The 14,887-nt window shown below is 46.8% G+C and overlaps 2 protein-coding genes across 7 annotated transcripts in view; one reads left to right on the forward strand and one right to left on the reverse strand.

Annotated features, from left to right (window-relative positions):
• Positions 1-3,624, forward strand: part of LOC8037558 (E3 ubiquitin-protein ligase NEDD4) — a 37,895-nt gene extending 34,271 nt beyond the window's left edge. For all 4 annotated transcript variants that reach the window (XM_040503574.2, XM_029973112.4, XM_029973113.4 and 1 more), the window contains 2 exons: positions 431-559; positions 2,314-3,624. In XM_040503574.2, the coding sequence (XP_040359508.1) occupies positions 431-533 (103 nt within the window). In that variant the 3' untranslated portion in view covers positions 534-559; positions 2,314-3,624. The remainder of the gene's footprint in view (positions 1-430; positions 560-2,313) is intronic.
• Positions 3,625-5,428: 1,804 nt separating this feature from the next.
• On the reverse strand, positions 5,429-14,671 carry LOC8037559. Of its 3 annotated transcripts, none has more exons than XM_029973117.4 (8): positions 14,366-14,671; positions 13,548-13,694; positions 12,780-12,908; positions 12,522-12,677; positions 10,515-10,652; positions 9,802-9,887; positions 6,842-7,175; positions 5,429-5,763 (listed from the first exon to the last, which is right to left on the reverse strand). In XM_029973117.4, exons 1-8 carry the CDS (start codon positions 14,387-14,389, stop codon positions 5,677-5,679), a joined length of 1,101 nt encoding a protein of 366 aa, XP_029828977.2. In that variant the 5' UTR covers positions 14,390-14,671; the 3' UTR covers positions 5,429-5,676. The 3 variants fall into 3 exon arrangements, with proteins under 3 accessions (XP_029828977.2, XP_002412403.3, XP_040359509.1); XM_002412358.5 differs by having other exon boundaries at positions 10,515-10,631; positions 14,366-14,639; XM_040503575.2 differs by having other exon boundaries at positions 12,522-12,908; positions 14,366-14,554.
• Positions 14,672-14,887: the final 216 nt, after the last annotated feature.

Consider the following 14,887-nt stretch of genomic DNA (forward strand, 5'->3'; position numbering starts at 1 on the left):
TGGCGCAGCATGACAGGAGCCCGAAGGACCCTTCTCATTCGCCCAGATTTTTTCAAGGCCTCGGGACACGCGACTGCACCTGCGCGCCGTACCCCGACCCGACAGTGCCTTTGCCGGGAAATACGTGACGCCAGAATAGAATTTCGGCCCCCTTCCTGGCCTTGTTTTGACACCTCTCTCTTCTTCCACCATGGTCTCTGTCCAACAGTTCAAGGCAGATAGAAATTCCATTAGCTAGAATAGTAGTTTGGGAACCTTAGAGGAAATGATTGCTGCTCAAAAGTAAAGATTTTCAGTGATTTAGGGGCATTAAAAAGAAGCTGTAATCGAAAGTAGGAAGCAGTGTTACCATTCAACCATTGAGCAATGTTTCTGCTTTGGAGTGGCCTTCTGACCCTTAGTAACAGAGGAAATCTGAATGGCCCTGCAGCTTCAACCGGCTGGACCTCCCGATGTATGAAAGCTACCAAGACCTGCGTGAAAAATTGGTGCAGGCCATCGAGGGATCCGAATCCTTTGGAGGGGTCGACTAGGGGCTCCTCTGCACACCGCCCTGCAGGTAAGTTCTTTCTTTGTGACTTCTAGGGTCCCTGGTTTTACTGCAAGGATACTGCAAAGCATTTCCTGCGTTCAACATGGAAGAGAGGGCCTTCTGATCGGTCACTAAAAATTGTGTTCATAACTGTGGCCTTCTGTTTTGGCACTCCTCAGCCACTGTAGACATGGTTTACAAGTGAAACTCGGCGTCTTAGGTGCAGTGTTTATTTGCCATCTATTTATGCGGCGCATTTTTGTGAGGCAGAAGACGGAAAAGGCATCCCGGTGTGACGTTACTCACGCGCATAACTTACTAGGGGGGCTTCTATGCTCCGTCTCACCCTACGATGAACTAGGACCCGAAGGCTGACGGGCAGAGCACTGCCTCGAAAAAGCTTCATACGCACTGCGAAAGAGTGCGCAAGAGAAATTCCGATATGGAGAGTATGAAGAGCACTAATCTAACGCATAGAGTTCTCTGTTATGATAGCGCACTATTTTTTATTGGTGAATGAAAGGTACATGGTATTTAGTTTTATAAACATTCTTGGACCTTATTTTGTAAACATGTCAACTGTTTGGAGAAGTAGGACGGTGAGCAGGCGATCGCACTGACATAGTAGTCATTTTGCTTTAGCCATAACAATCCAATCCAACTGTTGTGTACGTAAAACATACCCGGACCCACATCTCTCTTTCGCACGCAGTCCATACATACATACGCTTTCGTGTCAAACACTCAATCCGACTCATCTTTATTTCTTAATGGCCACTGGTCCTGATCCCGGGTTTTCTTTGCCCCATCGCTTTAGACGGGCAGCTTCACTTTGGAGGGGACTCCCCCCAGACCTCACCGAACACATTGCCTCTGATCCACAAGAGGCGAAGGAAGTAGCTCAGACGTTCTTCCGCGACCACTCTAACAGTGTTTAAAACTTTTCCCCCTCTATTTCTAGATCATTTACCTACTTCCTTTTTTTTTTTTTTGCACCATTTTGTTTAAATGCCTTCTACATGTTGTAAGAGTGCACAAGTCGGTGTTGTAATCACACTAGATTTTTTGTTTGTTTTTTCACAATTTTGTACAAATGTATATATATTGTAAGAGTGCATGGATCAGTGTTGTGGGCACACTAGTTGCATGGGCGTCAGCCTTCCCCCAACACCAGCACGCCTGTACATTTTTGCTTCCCAAGTGCAATAAATATCATATATCATATCATATCATATCATAGTCTTCAGTATTAGCAAGCAGACGGAGCTGCTGCGAGGGCTCGATAAGCAGACGAAAAACTCATCTCCATATGATGCTTCTTGGCGCACTGATACGTACGACGGAGCAAATATACCACATGGTTTCTAACAGGCTCGTGATTGGACCCGGCGACCTGTAGCATTGGGCTTTAGTCCATCGTAGGATGAGACGGAGTATAGCTGGCTCATGTTTTCAGCAACCTGGGCTGCGCCTCGCTGTCTCTTCTTCCTGCGTCTTCACCACCGATTTTATGGAAAAATGGGACCCTATGATGGTACTCTTGCACGTAGCTTGCATGTGACCTATTGGGGGGCCGCTACTGGCTCCGGTTGAGTGTGATAGAGACCGTGCCTTGCCGCCTTCCAGCCCCGTGCCTGGACCACCGATGCTGCGTAACAGTGACCCTATGATGTCACTCATGCATCTAACCTGCGTGCAACTTATTTGGGGACCTCTACTGGCCCCGGTTGCGGGGGACCCGGGCCGTGCCTTACCAGATTCTCTCTTGTATCTGCTCGCAGACGAAAGGGCCGCAACAGGGTCCAGGCCGCTTCCCCGTCACGGGGAAGCCGTGGCCGCCACGCCGCCGGGAACAAGTCATTGAGCTGCACGCAACAAAAGTGCCTTCTGCCACGGGAGCCGCCGCGCTCCCGCCACCGCACTCGCCTGGACCACAAGTATTTACACCCGGCAGGAAACGCCGTGCCGGAATCTCGATGGGCATCTCCTCCACCACCCGCTCGGTATGGGGCCGGATCCACGCTCGTGGCGGTACGCGGACGCTTTGAATGGTTTTGGCCGTGTGAGCTTGCCTGTCCTCGGTTTCAAGGCCGATTCCCACATTTGCATTTGAGTGTCGAGTGTGGTAAGTTTCTTTCTAACCACTTTACAACACACTGACATACTGGCACCATCTATTGGCAACGTGCGCGACCAAAAGCGACGCTGCGGTGGGCTTTCCATGACTGGCCGAACGACAGGCGTAAGAACATTGTCAGACTGCTAACTTAGACGGTGGTGATCTAAGAATGCGACGGCTCCTAGCTTCCATCGCGTTTTTATACGCATCGTCGAGCTTGCCGTTGCAACCGGTGACTAGTGGCCAGCATCGCAAGTCGTGACGTCGCGGATGGAAACCCTAAAAGGGTGCCATCGAAACATCTCGGGGCTAATTGGTTAGACCTGGTAGACCGCTTACCTGTGTATATCTAGACTGAAGTTTTTAGGTTTTACAGTACTTGCAAGATCAAATCTATGCACCATTTGTGAGAAATAGACGCTTATAGCATTGTCAGAATTACTTAGAGCGCACGGCGAGAGAATCTTGCGTAACAAGTTATAACAATATATTTGCAAGTTGGAAGTGTTTCCAGGGCTCCCCTATAGATGGTGCCAGCGTGTCGAGAGCCTGCAATGGAACGCGTCGCACTCAAACACAAGTGTGCGAACCGGCCCTTAGTTTACCACGAATGAGGATTGGGGTAGGACGTATTCCTACCAATTACCCACACACTGTTTTATGCAGAATTTTTGGTTGTTGTTGATGTATACAGGAGGATGTTGATAAATTACTGCCGCTCGCATCTGTGGCAGTTGAGTGTAAAAAAAAAAATAAATGCACAAAATGTGAATTTTGTTACCAGATTTCTTAGCGTGGCTGCAGTGACCACGAATTGTCTCAATTTAAAGGGGAGATGAAGAGAATCGGAAGCTGTAGTTATAGGGCATCCTTAAGTCTTTCACATCTTTGATAACCCCGTGTTCTTCCATGGAAAGAAACATGCAGTGTAGTTTTTTGTTATGTTGAGCACATAAAAAAATGTTCCGTGAAAGTATGAATTATGCTATTTTTTTATTGTGTCTTAAATGGGGTACATTACTGCACCTTCACTTTTATGTGAACATAAAATTTACGATCCCTGAAGCTAGTGGAGGCTTTGTCAGTAATCTAACATTAATTTGTTTCAGTAAAAGAGCAACCAAGACACGATGCCATTTTTTTTTGGTTCTCTCCGTATTGGGTATCCGTCACATTCGCTCGACGCACCTTGAGGGAGTTCTAAACGTAAACCAGCGTGGTTCCATGCGAATCATTCTAATTAGGTTTGGTGCTCAGAACACCATTGGAAGCTGCGTGGCAGCTTGTGGAAACGGGCATGGTCCCGTGGGTGGCTGTTTTAATTGGCAAGATACCTTTTGCCCAGAATGTGACAGATGCGTCTTGACGGACGAGTGTTGGGAGGTATTCTTGGACACATTTTGCTTTGTTATAAAATAGCGATGCAACCTTTCAGTTATCTCACTTTGAATGTTCATTCCGTTAGGTCTGGGACGGAATGCCATCAGAAAACACAAGATAAAACCATTGTGCATACTTTGAGAGTAATGTAGGGGCGCGGTCTAGCTGGTGAACGAAGTTGTACGCGTGCGTTCTTATGTCGGCTCTCGTCTCTGCATTTGGATGTCGTGTCGCACGTTTTTCTGCAGCTGAAATTGCCGAATGGAAGGGTCCCCGTGTCAAGAGGGCTGGGATAAACCACCAGGGAGTGCTGCCACGCTTCCTCACTTAAACCAAACCTTAACGCATGTTGCGCAGCAAGAAAGCGCTCTATCCGTGTCAACGTTGCAAAACCCAGCATTGCTCGAATACTGAAGGCATTGGGTGTGCACTGAAGTCTTGTCAAAAGCAGGAAGCTTGCACTGGAGGCGGGGCAACTGAAAGGCCTCCCTGCAGTTTTCATCCCGTCTGCGATTATGAGAACCTACGTTTTGGGAAATGGACCACCTTGTAATAATCGGGATTACAGCTGGCATACCTTTCGACAGAATTTCTCCCATGTACCTTGTCATTGTTTTACAACGAGGACCACTGAACTGCAGTTATTCGATCTCCACACATACTATGGCGGTGCGTTTGCACCACTGACTGGTGTTTGACGACTTCATTGGCCTAGGCACATTGTCGGAACTAGACTGGCCGTAAAATTTCGAGAGATGTACCCGCCCCCGAAAGGTAACTCAACCTTGTTTTCGGCTCGATTTGAGATTTTCTTTTCAATACCGAAAGATAGCCCACTCCCAGTAGTCGTAATGTTCGAATCAAAGATGACCTAGGCATAAATGTGGGCAGCTAGCTATGGCAGGATACAGGCCAGCATTGCTGACTGGGAAATTCAGTCATCTTTGCTTCATTTGCCCCTCGCCGCAATAGCAGGTTGGACAAACGACAAGGAGACAAATGATCTAAAAATATAATTTTTTCAACTTTTCTCAATAGCACACCAAAGTTTTGCCCACTCATTTTCGCCCAATTTTTGTCTTGATTTTAAATGGGCTATCTCTCAGAATATTAGTGTTATTTCTTGTTTTTTACATGCTATATTGAGCGAAGCGTACTTCCACGAAGTTGGGTCCTGCAGCCCGTCGCGAGTTTAACTCCGAGCGCGGGGAGACGTCGAGACTTGCGCGCCAGCAGTGCCCCTGTTTACACTCCCGTTTCTTTTTCTTGACGCTCTCGGTTATGTATTTGCAAATTTTGCTCAGGTGCGGCACAGTTGGTGTTTACCGTTGGTCGTTTCCTAGCTTCCAGTCATGCACCGAGTCACCCCGACAACAAGAGCGGATGTACAACATATATATCTGGCGCAGATGCCTTTATTTATAAATAAACCTCTGAGAGTGCTGACCGCCGTCGACGTTGCAACTCTTGCGGGCTTGGTGCAGCGTCCGCGCCGGCGATCGTCGTCGACACCAAGGCGTCTCTCGTACGAGGAGACGGCTTGGCACGTTGGAGGACTAGTGAAGGGGCACTTCGTGGGACGACTCGCTCTCGCTGGCGCATCACCATTTTCTATTGCATTGTGCACGGCCGAAGCTTTCGAAGACTAAGCGGGCGTCGGCTCTTCGGTTTCGGCCTGCTTGGTCTTCGCTAGAACTGCCGCGGCGGCTTCGTTGAGAACTTCATGAACCGTCTGCAACAAACGGGAAACAGAAATTTGGTTGCATTCTGCGCGGCTTTGAGGCGGTGTGCTGGTCGCAAGCTAGAGTGCAACAACGGCAAGGGGAAATATTGCGGACCAAAGAGCCGACCGAAGATGTTTAGAGGGTCTCTTTTTTCGAACTTGGGGTCCTAGTGTGGCAAGTTTTTACTGTAGTAGGAATTTCGCTTGATTTGCACATCAAGCTTTCAGGATAAGCTGGCTGGTTACAGGAACGTGAGGGTTCTGCGCATCGATCTCACAAAACTTTTAGTATGGTATGCGAGGACTATTTAAGCTTTACATGGTAAGCGTTAAGGACCTCGACCTTACAAAAGTTAGGTCACATGATTCACATTAAAGTGTTTTTGTCTGGATTACCACAGGCAACAAGGTACTAGCCAGTTATCCTATATATGTACACTTTTAACTTTTCTGCCAACACCGATAAAAAACCATGAGCCGCTTTTCCCCAATAGCCGCTGCGCGACCAGATCCTCAAGGGTGCACTGAACAGGCACTGAAATTAAGTAAGATGGATGTACTCATTAAGTAAGGAAATGAGATGGATGAACTCGTCAAAAAACTGACTTCGAGATAAAAGTTTACGTTTAGGCCCTTGCAAAGTGGCATGCATTGGTTTCAAAGGATAAACTAAATTGAGCCTGTTCACTTTAACAGAGAAGCATATTATCAGCAGAGCTCTATGGAATCTTCTATTGTTATTAAGACCCCAACGGACATACCCATCTTATTCACAGCCCTTCAACCTTGTTGAGTGCACCTTTCGGATGAGCGGATCAATAACCAGCTGCCTCGTCTCATGCGATCCAACTAAGGCGCTGCCAGGGGTTTCCCCAGGAATTGAAATTAGGGGGGGGGGGGAACTAAAGTTTTAGGGGGGCGGCGGGGGGGGGGGGGGCATTGAGAATAGAATTTTTGCGAATTAAGGGGGTGCCTTCAGAAAAACAAGGGGGGGAATCACTGGGCGCTACCCAACACATGCCCAACACAAAGACACCCCCCCCCCTTTTTTGCCGTGTCACTCCAAAAGGAGACGAGCATACGTCACCTGCACCGCAGTCTGCAGCTCAAGTTCACAGTAGTCCAGTTGCTTCAGCAGCGACTGCATCGTTGCGTCGTCTATGTGCGAGCACAGCTGTTCCCTGAGCTTGTTCATCCGCTCCTGCACTTCGTCAACATTCCCAGCAACGGGGCTCGATGGCTTGTCGTGAGACTCAGTTTCTTTGGCTTGGCCTGCGGCTTCGGGGATGGCTTCAGAGACGGATTTGTTTACGTCTGTTTCCTTCTGGTCGTCCTCGTCACTTGACGAACTGTACTGGTAGAGCAGGGTGGAGGTTGGCCGCGGCCTGTCAGTCTCGTCTCTGAGGGCAGAGTCTGCCGTCCTGGGAGAAAATGCGGATGAATGCGTTGGTTGAACTAGAGTCACTAAATAAAGCTACGCTTTCAGAGTACCGAAACTCCCAAACTATGCGTCTGAAGCGCGTCAGGCGCCGCCATTGCAGCCGTCGCCTGCGCCAGCTGCCGCGGCCGTAGCTGGGGCAGCTGGCGTTGAAAAAACGCGATGATGATAGCGACTCACGTGACTGCTGCTGTCCAATGATGCTGCAGCGAACCAGAATATCTTTGAATAGAGAGACTGTATTGTCGGCAAAATACCAAAGAAAAGGAATGCGGTACTCTGAAAGCGTAGCTTATTTAGTGACTGTAGGTTGAATACAAGCCGTCTAGCCACTGTTTTTAATTTGAACAGTTAGTATTTAATTTAAAAAAAAAACTGGTACGTGAGATACCTGTGTCCAAATCATAACCAGGGCATCTTTTTTTTTTTAGTGTTACATTTCTAATACTTGTACATGTATATTTATATAAACAATACTGGACACACACCAGATTAATTTCTTTTTTCTCATGTAATTTTTATATAGTGTGAAACCATTTTAGGACAAACCCATGTACAGCAAATTATTGTCGATATAGAACTCACGAAAAATTTAAATAAAAATGCATGTAAAAAGTACTTTTTATAACGAGCGACCAATTGGCTATATCAGCCCCCCCCCGGGAAGGCTTCCAAAAACGTGCAAACAATGTTCTTCTAGCCTGCCCCCCCCCCCCCCCGAAAAAAAAAAAAAGTGGGAAAGAAAGAAAATTCTAAAAGCTCAAGTTGCAAACGAAATTGAGTGAAGAGAAGCGATTCAGAAGGGGAAAAGGCTAAAAAATACCCTCCACACGCACGCACTGAAAAAAACATGTTTCATCCCAAAACGGTTGTCCACGAAGAGAAGTGATTCAGGAGGGGAGATAAGCTAAAAGAACAAACTCTGCACGCATGAAAAAAAAAAAAAATCTTTCCAGCACATTGTTACAAGGCAAAAGCGAAGAGATGAGAAGGAAAGAGAAGCTCTCGCTTTACAACAAACGCATCGTGGAAGTTTGTTCTAGATGTTTTTTTCTATATCGAATTACTTGCTATATCGAACTGATCGTAGCGGTTCCTGCTGTTCGTTATAAACGGGTTTGACTGTAGAGACTCCGCCACCCTAATAGACAATATCCGTGGGACATACCTCCTTTTGTATATCTTAGAGGGCAGGAGTTCATGAAATAAAGTTGCAATTATGCCTAATAGATAGGCTGAGACTAGAAAGTCTGTGGAACCCCACAAAACACGTGGGATATTAACATAGAGCAGCATACAGGGTGTTTTTTTTTTTAAAGCTTTACAGGTTTGTTTTAGAAAAGTTGTGAAAGCTACACTTATGCTGTTTATGCAGGTGAGTTATACGGCCAGTGGGACATAGAATAGGGGGTAGTCGTAATGATCAGTTGGCTAACTAAATAGTTTGTTAATTAACTTTTTAATTGATGAAAATAGACAAATGGTTCCGATTAGAAACTTGCTGAGTGTCATTGAAAACAACTAATTCAGTCATTTTCAGAAAGATTTCGAGCGCGTGAGAAGAGCAGTAGCGCACTAAGGTTACCACTCGTGGAGCAGGTACAAGGCTAGCGGTTGCGGTAAGGCGCTTGCGCAATTTTTCCCTCTTTTAGGAGAGCCCCAGCCTTGTACCTGCTCCACAAGTGGTAACTTTAGCACACTACTACGCTTCTCCCGCGCTCAAAGTGTTTCTAAAAGTTACAGATTTAGGGGCATTGGACGACGCTCAGCAAGTTTCTAATTGGAGCCATATGCCTATTTTCGCTAATTTAGAAGTTAATTAACAAAATTTACTTAATTAGCTGACTGATCGTTAAGATTAGCCCCATATACTATGCCCCCTGGCCATATAACTCGCTGCACAAACCGCATAAGTGTAGTTTTTCACAGCTTTTTCTAAACGAATCTGTAAAGCTTAAAAAAAAAGAAGAAAACTGTATACTGGGTGAACATAACTTCGAGCGTACACTTACATAATCTAAGTTGTAAGGTACCAGCTGGTGCCCTAAGCTGCACGGCGGGACCAAGTGGGACAAAGGGACATCGCCGCCCGCTGTGGTTGGTCAGCGCTGACCAATCTCGGCAGGCAGCAATGTTCCGGTCCCGCTTAGTCCCGCCGTGTAGCGTAGGGCCCCTCGACTACTTTGCAGGCCTGATACCAGCTCCGAATTTAAGAGAACAGAACTGTTTACTTCTCGTCTCATGAGGATTGTCACAACTTGTAATTAATGAAACACTGATCAAGTGTGGTACTCGTGCTTTAGAACGTGCACAACCATGCCTGTTCACGCCTAAGCTGAAAGGGCGGTACCGGCAGGAACAATCAATCGGCGGCCTTCCGTCGCCGGACCGCGTCACCTGCACGTGGGTGTGGGGGGAAGCACGATCATGCGGCTAAAGATTGACGGATGACTAGTTCAACGAACACGTAGCTTCCTCTGCTTAGTCAGATTAGCGGTGAACGGATTATAAATGCCATGCTGAAAAACGGCTTACAACTGTACAGGGCTGTTGCCACTCAGATTGTTTTTCGAAAAGCTGTCCAGAACTCTCAAGGAATGATGACTCACTCTTCTTCTTCCTCTTCGAAGACCTCTCGTACCGCCAGCACAGGCACTTCAGAACGGCCATGATCCTGGACACCGACTGTTGCAGGCTGAAAAATATTGATTGTAACGTTGAGACTTCATGGGCATTCACCTTCAAAAAGTTTTTTGACGCTGCCTTTTAGAAAAAACAAAATGTGATATTGGTTGACTCATTTGAAGCCTCCTAGAAGGGTGCCCGGACAGTGACGTTGCTCGGAGCACAGCCGGTGCAAACACAACGTCCGCGCCTTTTGGTGTTCTACTCTCACAGTCTGGGATCTATACGACCACCTTCCACTACGCTAGTGCACCATCGTAAACGGAGAAAACTGGAGGTTGTATGTCTGTGCCAGCTGTGGAGCACTCAGTGCCCCTGCCTTCAATAGGGCAAGACGTATGCTCGTCACTCTGTGCGCACTGAAAGAGTCATTTTGCTCGTTAACTGCGGATTTCAGAGACGAGCAATTCAGACGGTGCAGCATAACCATTAACCTGGACGCAGTAACGGTTAGATGACCCCCACGCCGGCGCTACTCTCTCTTGCGTGGAAACTAGCCGATGGCAGATTGAGCCGAGGATTTTCCTCGATTCTGCGGCACAAGCTTTCCCCGCATGTTCTCCAAGCTGCGGCACGCTAACCCACTCGAGCACCGGTCCTCCCCCAAAAACGGTGAGTGCACAGTCCGTGCGGGTACCTTTGGCATCTGCGACTTCCGCTGGGGCGGTCTCCTCCCGGCGGGGCCCTTGGCTCGGTTCTTGGTGATGCTCTCCAGGGGCTCCTTGCCCGGTATGTCGAGCGCCGGGTCTGGGCTCTGCCGGGGAACATTTTGCAGCTGGTAAAGAATGAACCAAGCTGACCCAAACCACGTGGTGGAAAAGCAAAACGAGCTGGTCTTATGTCTCGGTAAGGCTAAATAGTCTTAATAAGTTGTTGGCACCACAGGAGCGCTCAATTTAAAGTGCTCCTTTGGTGCCGACGGCTTACGTTGTTTTCCCGGTGTAGAAGTCTCATTCTTTTTACCCCCAAATTTCTGTCGGTGTGTCTTATACAACGGTGTGACTGATGTGCGTTTATTTTTTTTATATATGGTAAGACCTCAAAGGGGCACTCAAGTGTTTTTTGTAGAAGCTTCTTTTTGCTGGCACTTTGTTTTTTTGGGCTTTAGTCAATAAGAGTGACTACCTCTAGATGGTGATTCGTCCTAGCAAACTTGCAGCAATCGAAATACACGGGCACTATTCGATGGTGCGTAATGCACGTGGCAAAACAACTGCAGAAGCTCGCTGTCAGCACGCGCACACAGCTATGGCTGCCAGTGAATTGCGAGTTTCACATTATTTTACGGCTCTCTGCTGGCGACATCCTGTAGACATCTGTAGAAGTTGTGGCATTTGCTACCCAGCATCAAGCATCACTTGACTGCTGGTTTCCACGGGATGGCAAACGCTATGCAGAATTAATTTACATAAAACCAAGGAATTGGGCAATGCATATAGTTTATTTCAACATAACAGAAGCAATTTAGTTTTAAGTGTTCGATGCGAGAGTGCCAATAACCTTTTAGAGGCATTGAAAATTCAAATTTAACTGGCTATGATTTTTTGTCTTAACGGGAATTTTTTCGACCTTGACTCGTCTACTAGTTACTATGGCCGAAGGAAGTGCTTGGGAGACAAGAAGTGGCAGTAGGGTGGGAGGGGGCGGGGTAATATGCGAATGCCATTATTATGAAAGAATGCCTGGGGGGTGATTGCCAGTGTTAGCGATGCGCATCCAATTACAATAATGTATAGCACGCTAGGAGTTCGGTAGAAGCTCGGCCTCCAGTATGCGCTCACTGCCTTCTGCCAGGTTTTGGCTGTGCATGTGACGAAGTGTTAAAGAGGCACTGACTCACCCCAAAAATTATATTTAATTTTTTGCCAGGCGATTCATTATGGTGCCAGAAGACTACTCAATCAGTGTTTTGCTCGAGTCACATATATTTTTTAATAAAGTAAAAAAACGCAACTGCTCGAAACCGAAACTGGAGAGGAAGAAGAAATATAGAGGAGCAGAGGTTTGGCAGAAGTCACGTGGCTGTGCTACTCGTTTTTTTCAATCAACATATTTGCAGCTTTATGGAAGCCACAAAAAATGGGTATCTTATTTTTTTTTTTATTTCTAATATTCTGTGTGTGCCTTCGATGACCTACGACTTTGATTGTATTTGGTGGTTGTGTCTAAACCGTAGGTAATGGCACATGGCCGTGGAGAAGAGAGTGAGTGCGACTCAAACCGGCTGGTTCCCAATCGGCTGTTTCCGGACGAAAAAAAAAAAACGAATTTTGAGCCGCGAATTGTTTTCTGGGTAGTTGGGCTCTCATATGTAATGTACAAATAAAAACCTTGGCGGGCATAGATACCCTGTCAGTGTCCCTTTAACAAAGGCAGTAAGTTGGAGCTGGAGGCAGAGCATTTGCTGAATTTTCAACCTGTGACCAGCTACAGCCACGTCTCGTTAATACGGACCCTATTAATATGGATACCTCTCTACATGGACAAAGGTTTCAAGGACAAATTGGGTAAATGCATCTATTTTTGTCTCGTATTATTATGGACAACTCGCATTATGGACAATTTGGGGTGGGGAGGACAGAGATGTACGTGTTATCGAGACATCAGTGTGTAGAAGTCACTGGAGATTAAATACTTCCCTTACCTGTTTTTCGAGGGAATGTCGGTTTTTCCGTCGTTTGCTAAGGGACTTTCGGATGAATGACGTGCGTTTTTGAACTGTGGGGTTCAACTTGCTACGTATGTTTGCGATCCAGTCGCATACTTCGGGTAAGGTATCTGCCGCAAAGGTGTGACACGGCTGTCGGAAAGAAAAAAAAACAAAAAACCAAAGGGGATTAGATGCAAACACTTTTTTCTCCACCCTGTTAGAACTATTGAATACATTACACAGTGGACGTACATCAAAAAATCCTCTATTTGCTGTCGTGATGATGAATGCATTTTGAACTGCTTTGCTCTCGTATTCCTCGCAGACGTCAAAATTTTCCAGATGGATGACGCCGCAGTTGGAGTTGGTTCCTTTGCTCGTCTGCAACATAGAGTAATATGGAATTTAAGCCTGGAGGGTGCAGTTCTGCTTACAAACATAAGATTCCTGTTACAAGCATAACAACCAAAAATACATTAAATTAAAAAAAAAAAAAACATATGGTAGACTATATTTAATTTTTTAAATAAACTTAAGATCATATCACTGGCTATTTTTAAGCATACTGCGAGTAGTATGTAACACCTTGTAAACCAGGGGAATGTGGAGCGCAAGTTCGTCTGCTTCTTGCAGAGGGGTTGCAATAATATCAAAACGCCGAGCTATTATTGGCTGATTAAAATAAAATAGTGGGTAGACCTCAAGGCATCTAGGATTGAGGACTACCCACTATCCTTCCAATCAAAGCCAATCACAACTCGGTGTTGTTCTGACATCACTGAAACTTCTGTACAAGAACCAGACCACTTGCTCTCCGCGTTCCAACGAAACACGCATCCTGCTATCAAGTTTACCTCACCGAGATTTGTGCAACTAACACCCAAGTACGCAAATAAATTGTTGGGTTACCTTCGTGCGGCCAATACGAGAGTCACGCTGCTCGGCACGGAGCCAAACGGGATTGTGTGGCGTGTGGCAAAAAGTAAAATATCCGGTGTTCCAACAACTCAGTGTGCATACCTCATTTTCGTAGTAGTAGAGTTTGTTGTCGTCGAGGACGCAGTACCGCTCCTTCCACAGCGGCAGGAACAGCCAGCGGCGACCGACAATCTTACTAAGCGTTCCTTTCTTGCAGGGCTTGACGAATGACGACGCCGGCGGTACCTCCTAGAAAAGAGGAAGTAAGAGATAATGGATACACCGAAAAAAAAAAAAAAAAAAAATCGTCGGACGCAGTTGCTGCGGAAACGACCGAGTGTCATTGTAATATCTAGCGCTCCTTTGCATATACGATTTCGTAACCACCCCCACCGCGGACGTGTGCCGCAAGCGTCCTTTACGCTATTCCGTCGCGGATGATCAAACGCGTCTTCGGATCACGCACCGGTGAAGGTTGTTGCTGTTTAATGGGCCAAAACGCCCGACACATTTGTCCGTGTTGATTCATAACATGACGCGCACGTACCGGTTTCAACGACATTTGACCTGCTTTGGTTCCCCGCGATAAAATGTTGTACGGGCGCAAGATCGCGAGCAGACGAAGTTTTGAAGTATGTACGGGATGAATCGGCCCGTAGGCGGCATACACCTCGCACCGATCGCGTACGCCAAGATATTGTAGCACCTCGAGAAAATGATGCTATTTTTACGGGTAAAGTGCGCCTGGGAAGTTCCGTTCGTACCAGACTGTTGTTTTTGCTGTTCCGAAAAGAGACGGCCGTCGGGCGCCCAAAAGAAAAGAGAGAAAGAGGGAGGAAAAAAAAAAAAAAAAAGACATTACTCAGGCGAGTTATGCGTGCGTTGGGTCATGTTTTCCGACGGCTCACAAATGCACTCACCCCTGGTTGTGGTTGTGCACCCATGGTGTACGGACGCAGACACTTTCCGAGCAAGCTCCCGCCCAGCACGCTTGTGGTTGTACTGCTACTGCTTTAACGAGTCAGGATGATCTCTATGGTCGGCACGGCGGGGATACAACGCTGCTGACTGTGCTGCGCTCGGGGTGCGGCTGTCACGTGATAGCGCACACGTGGGTTGCTTGAGGTCGTCGTTTCCCCCGGAAGTACGTGAAGGACGCCGCGCTGTTTCCCCCTTCCACAGCAAGCAGATGACTCCTCACCGCCACCGCCGCCGAGATTTTTGTTTCTTCTCGTCTGTTTTTTGTATAGTTTTTCTTTGTTTTTTCCCTCATTGCCTGAGAACGACTTAAGTTCTTGGGAAAAAAAGAGCGGCCTGGTGCGGATGCCGTCGTTGTATTTGTTGTTTCAAGCTGTATTTTTCTTGTGTGAGGAGTCTGGTTATTTTTAATTTGTTTTTGTTTATTCGAATTTCCAGGCAATGCTCCAAAGGATTGCGCCTGA

This window comes from Ixodes scapularis, unplaced genomic scaffold, assembly GCF_016920785.2.
Source record: "Ixodes scapularis isolate PalLabHiFi unplaced genomic scaffold, ASM1692078v2 PGA_scaffold11__112_contigs__length_91849675, whole genome shotgun sequence".
NCBI lineage: Eukaryota > Metazoa > Arthropoda > Arachnida > Ixodida > Ixodidae > Ixodes > Ixodes scapularis.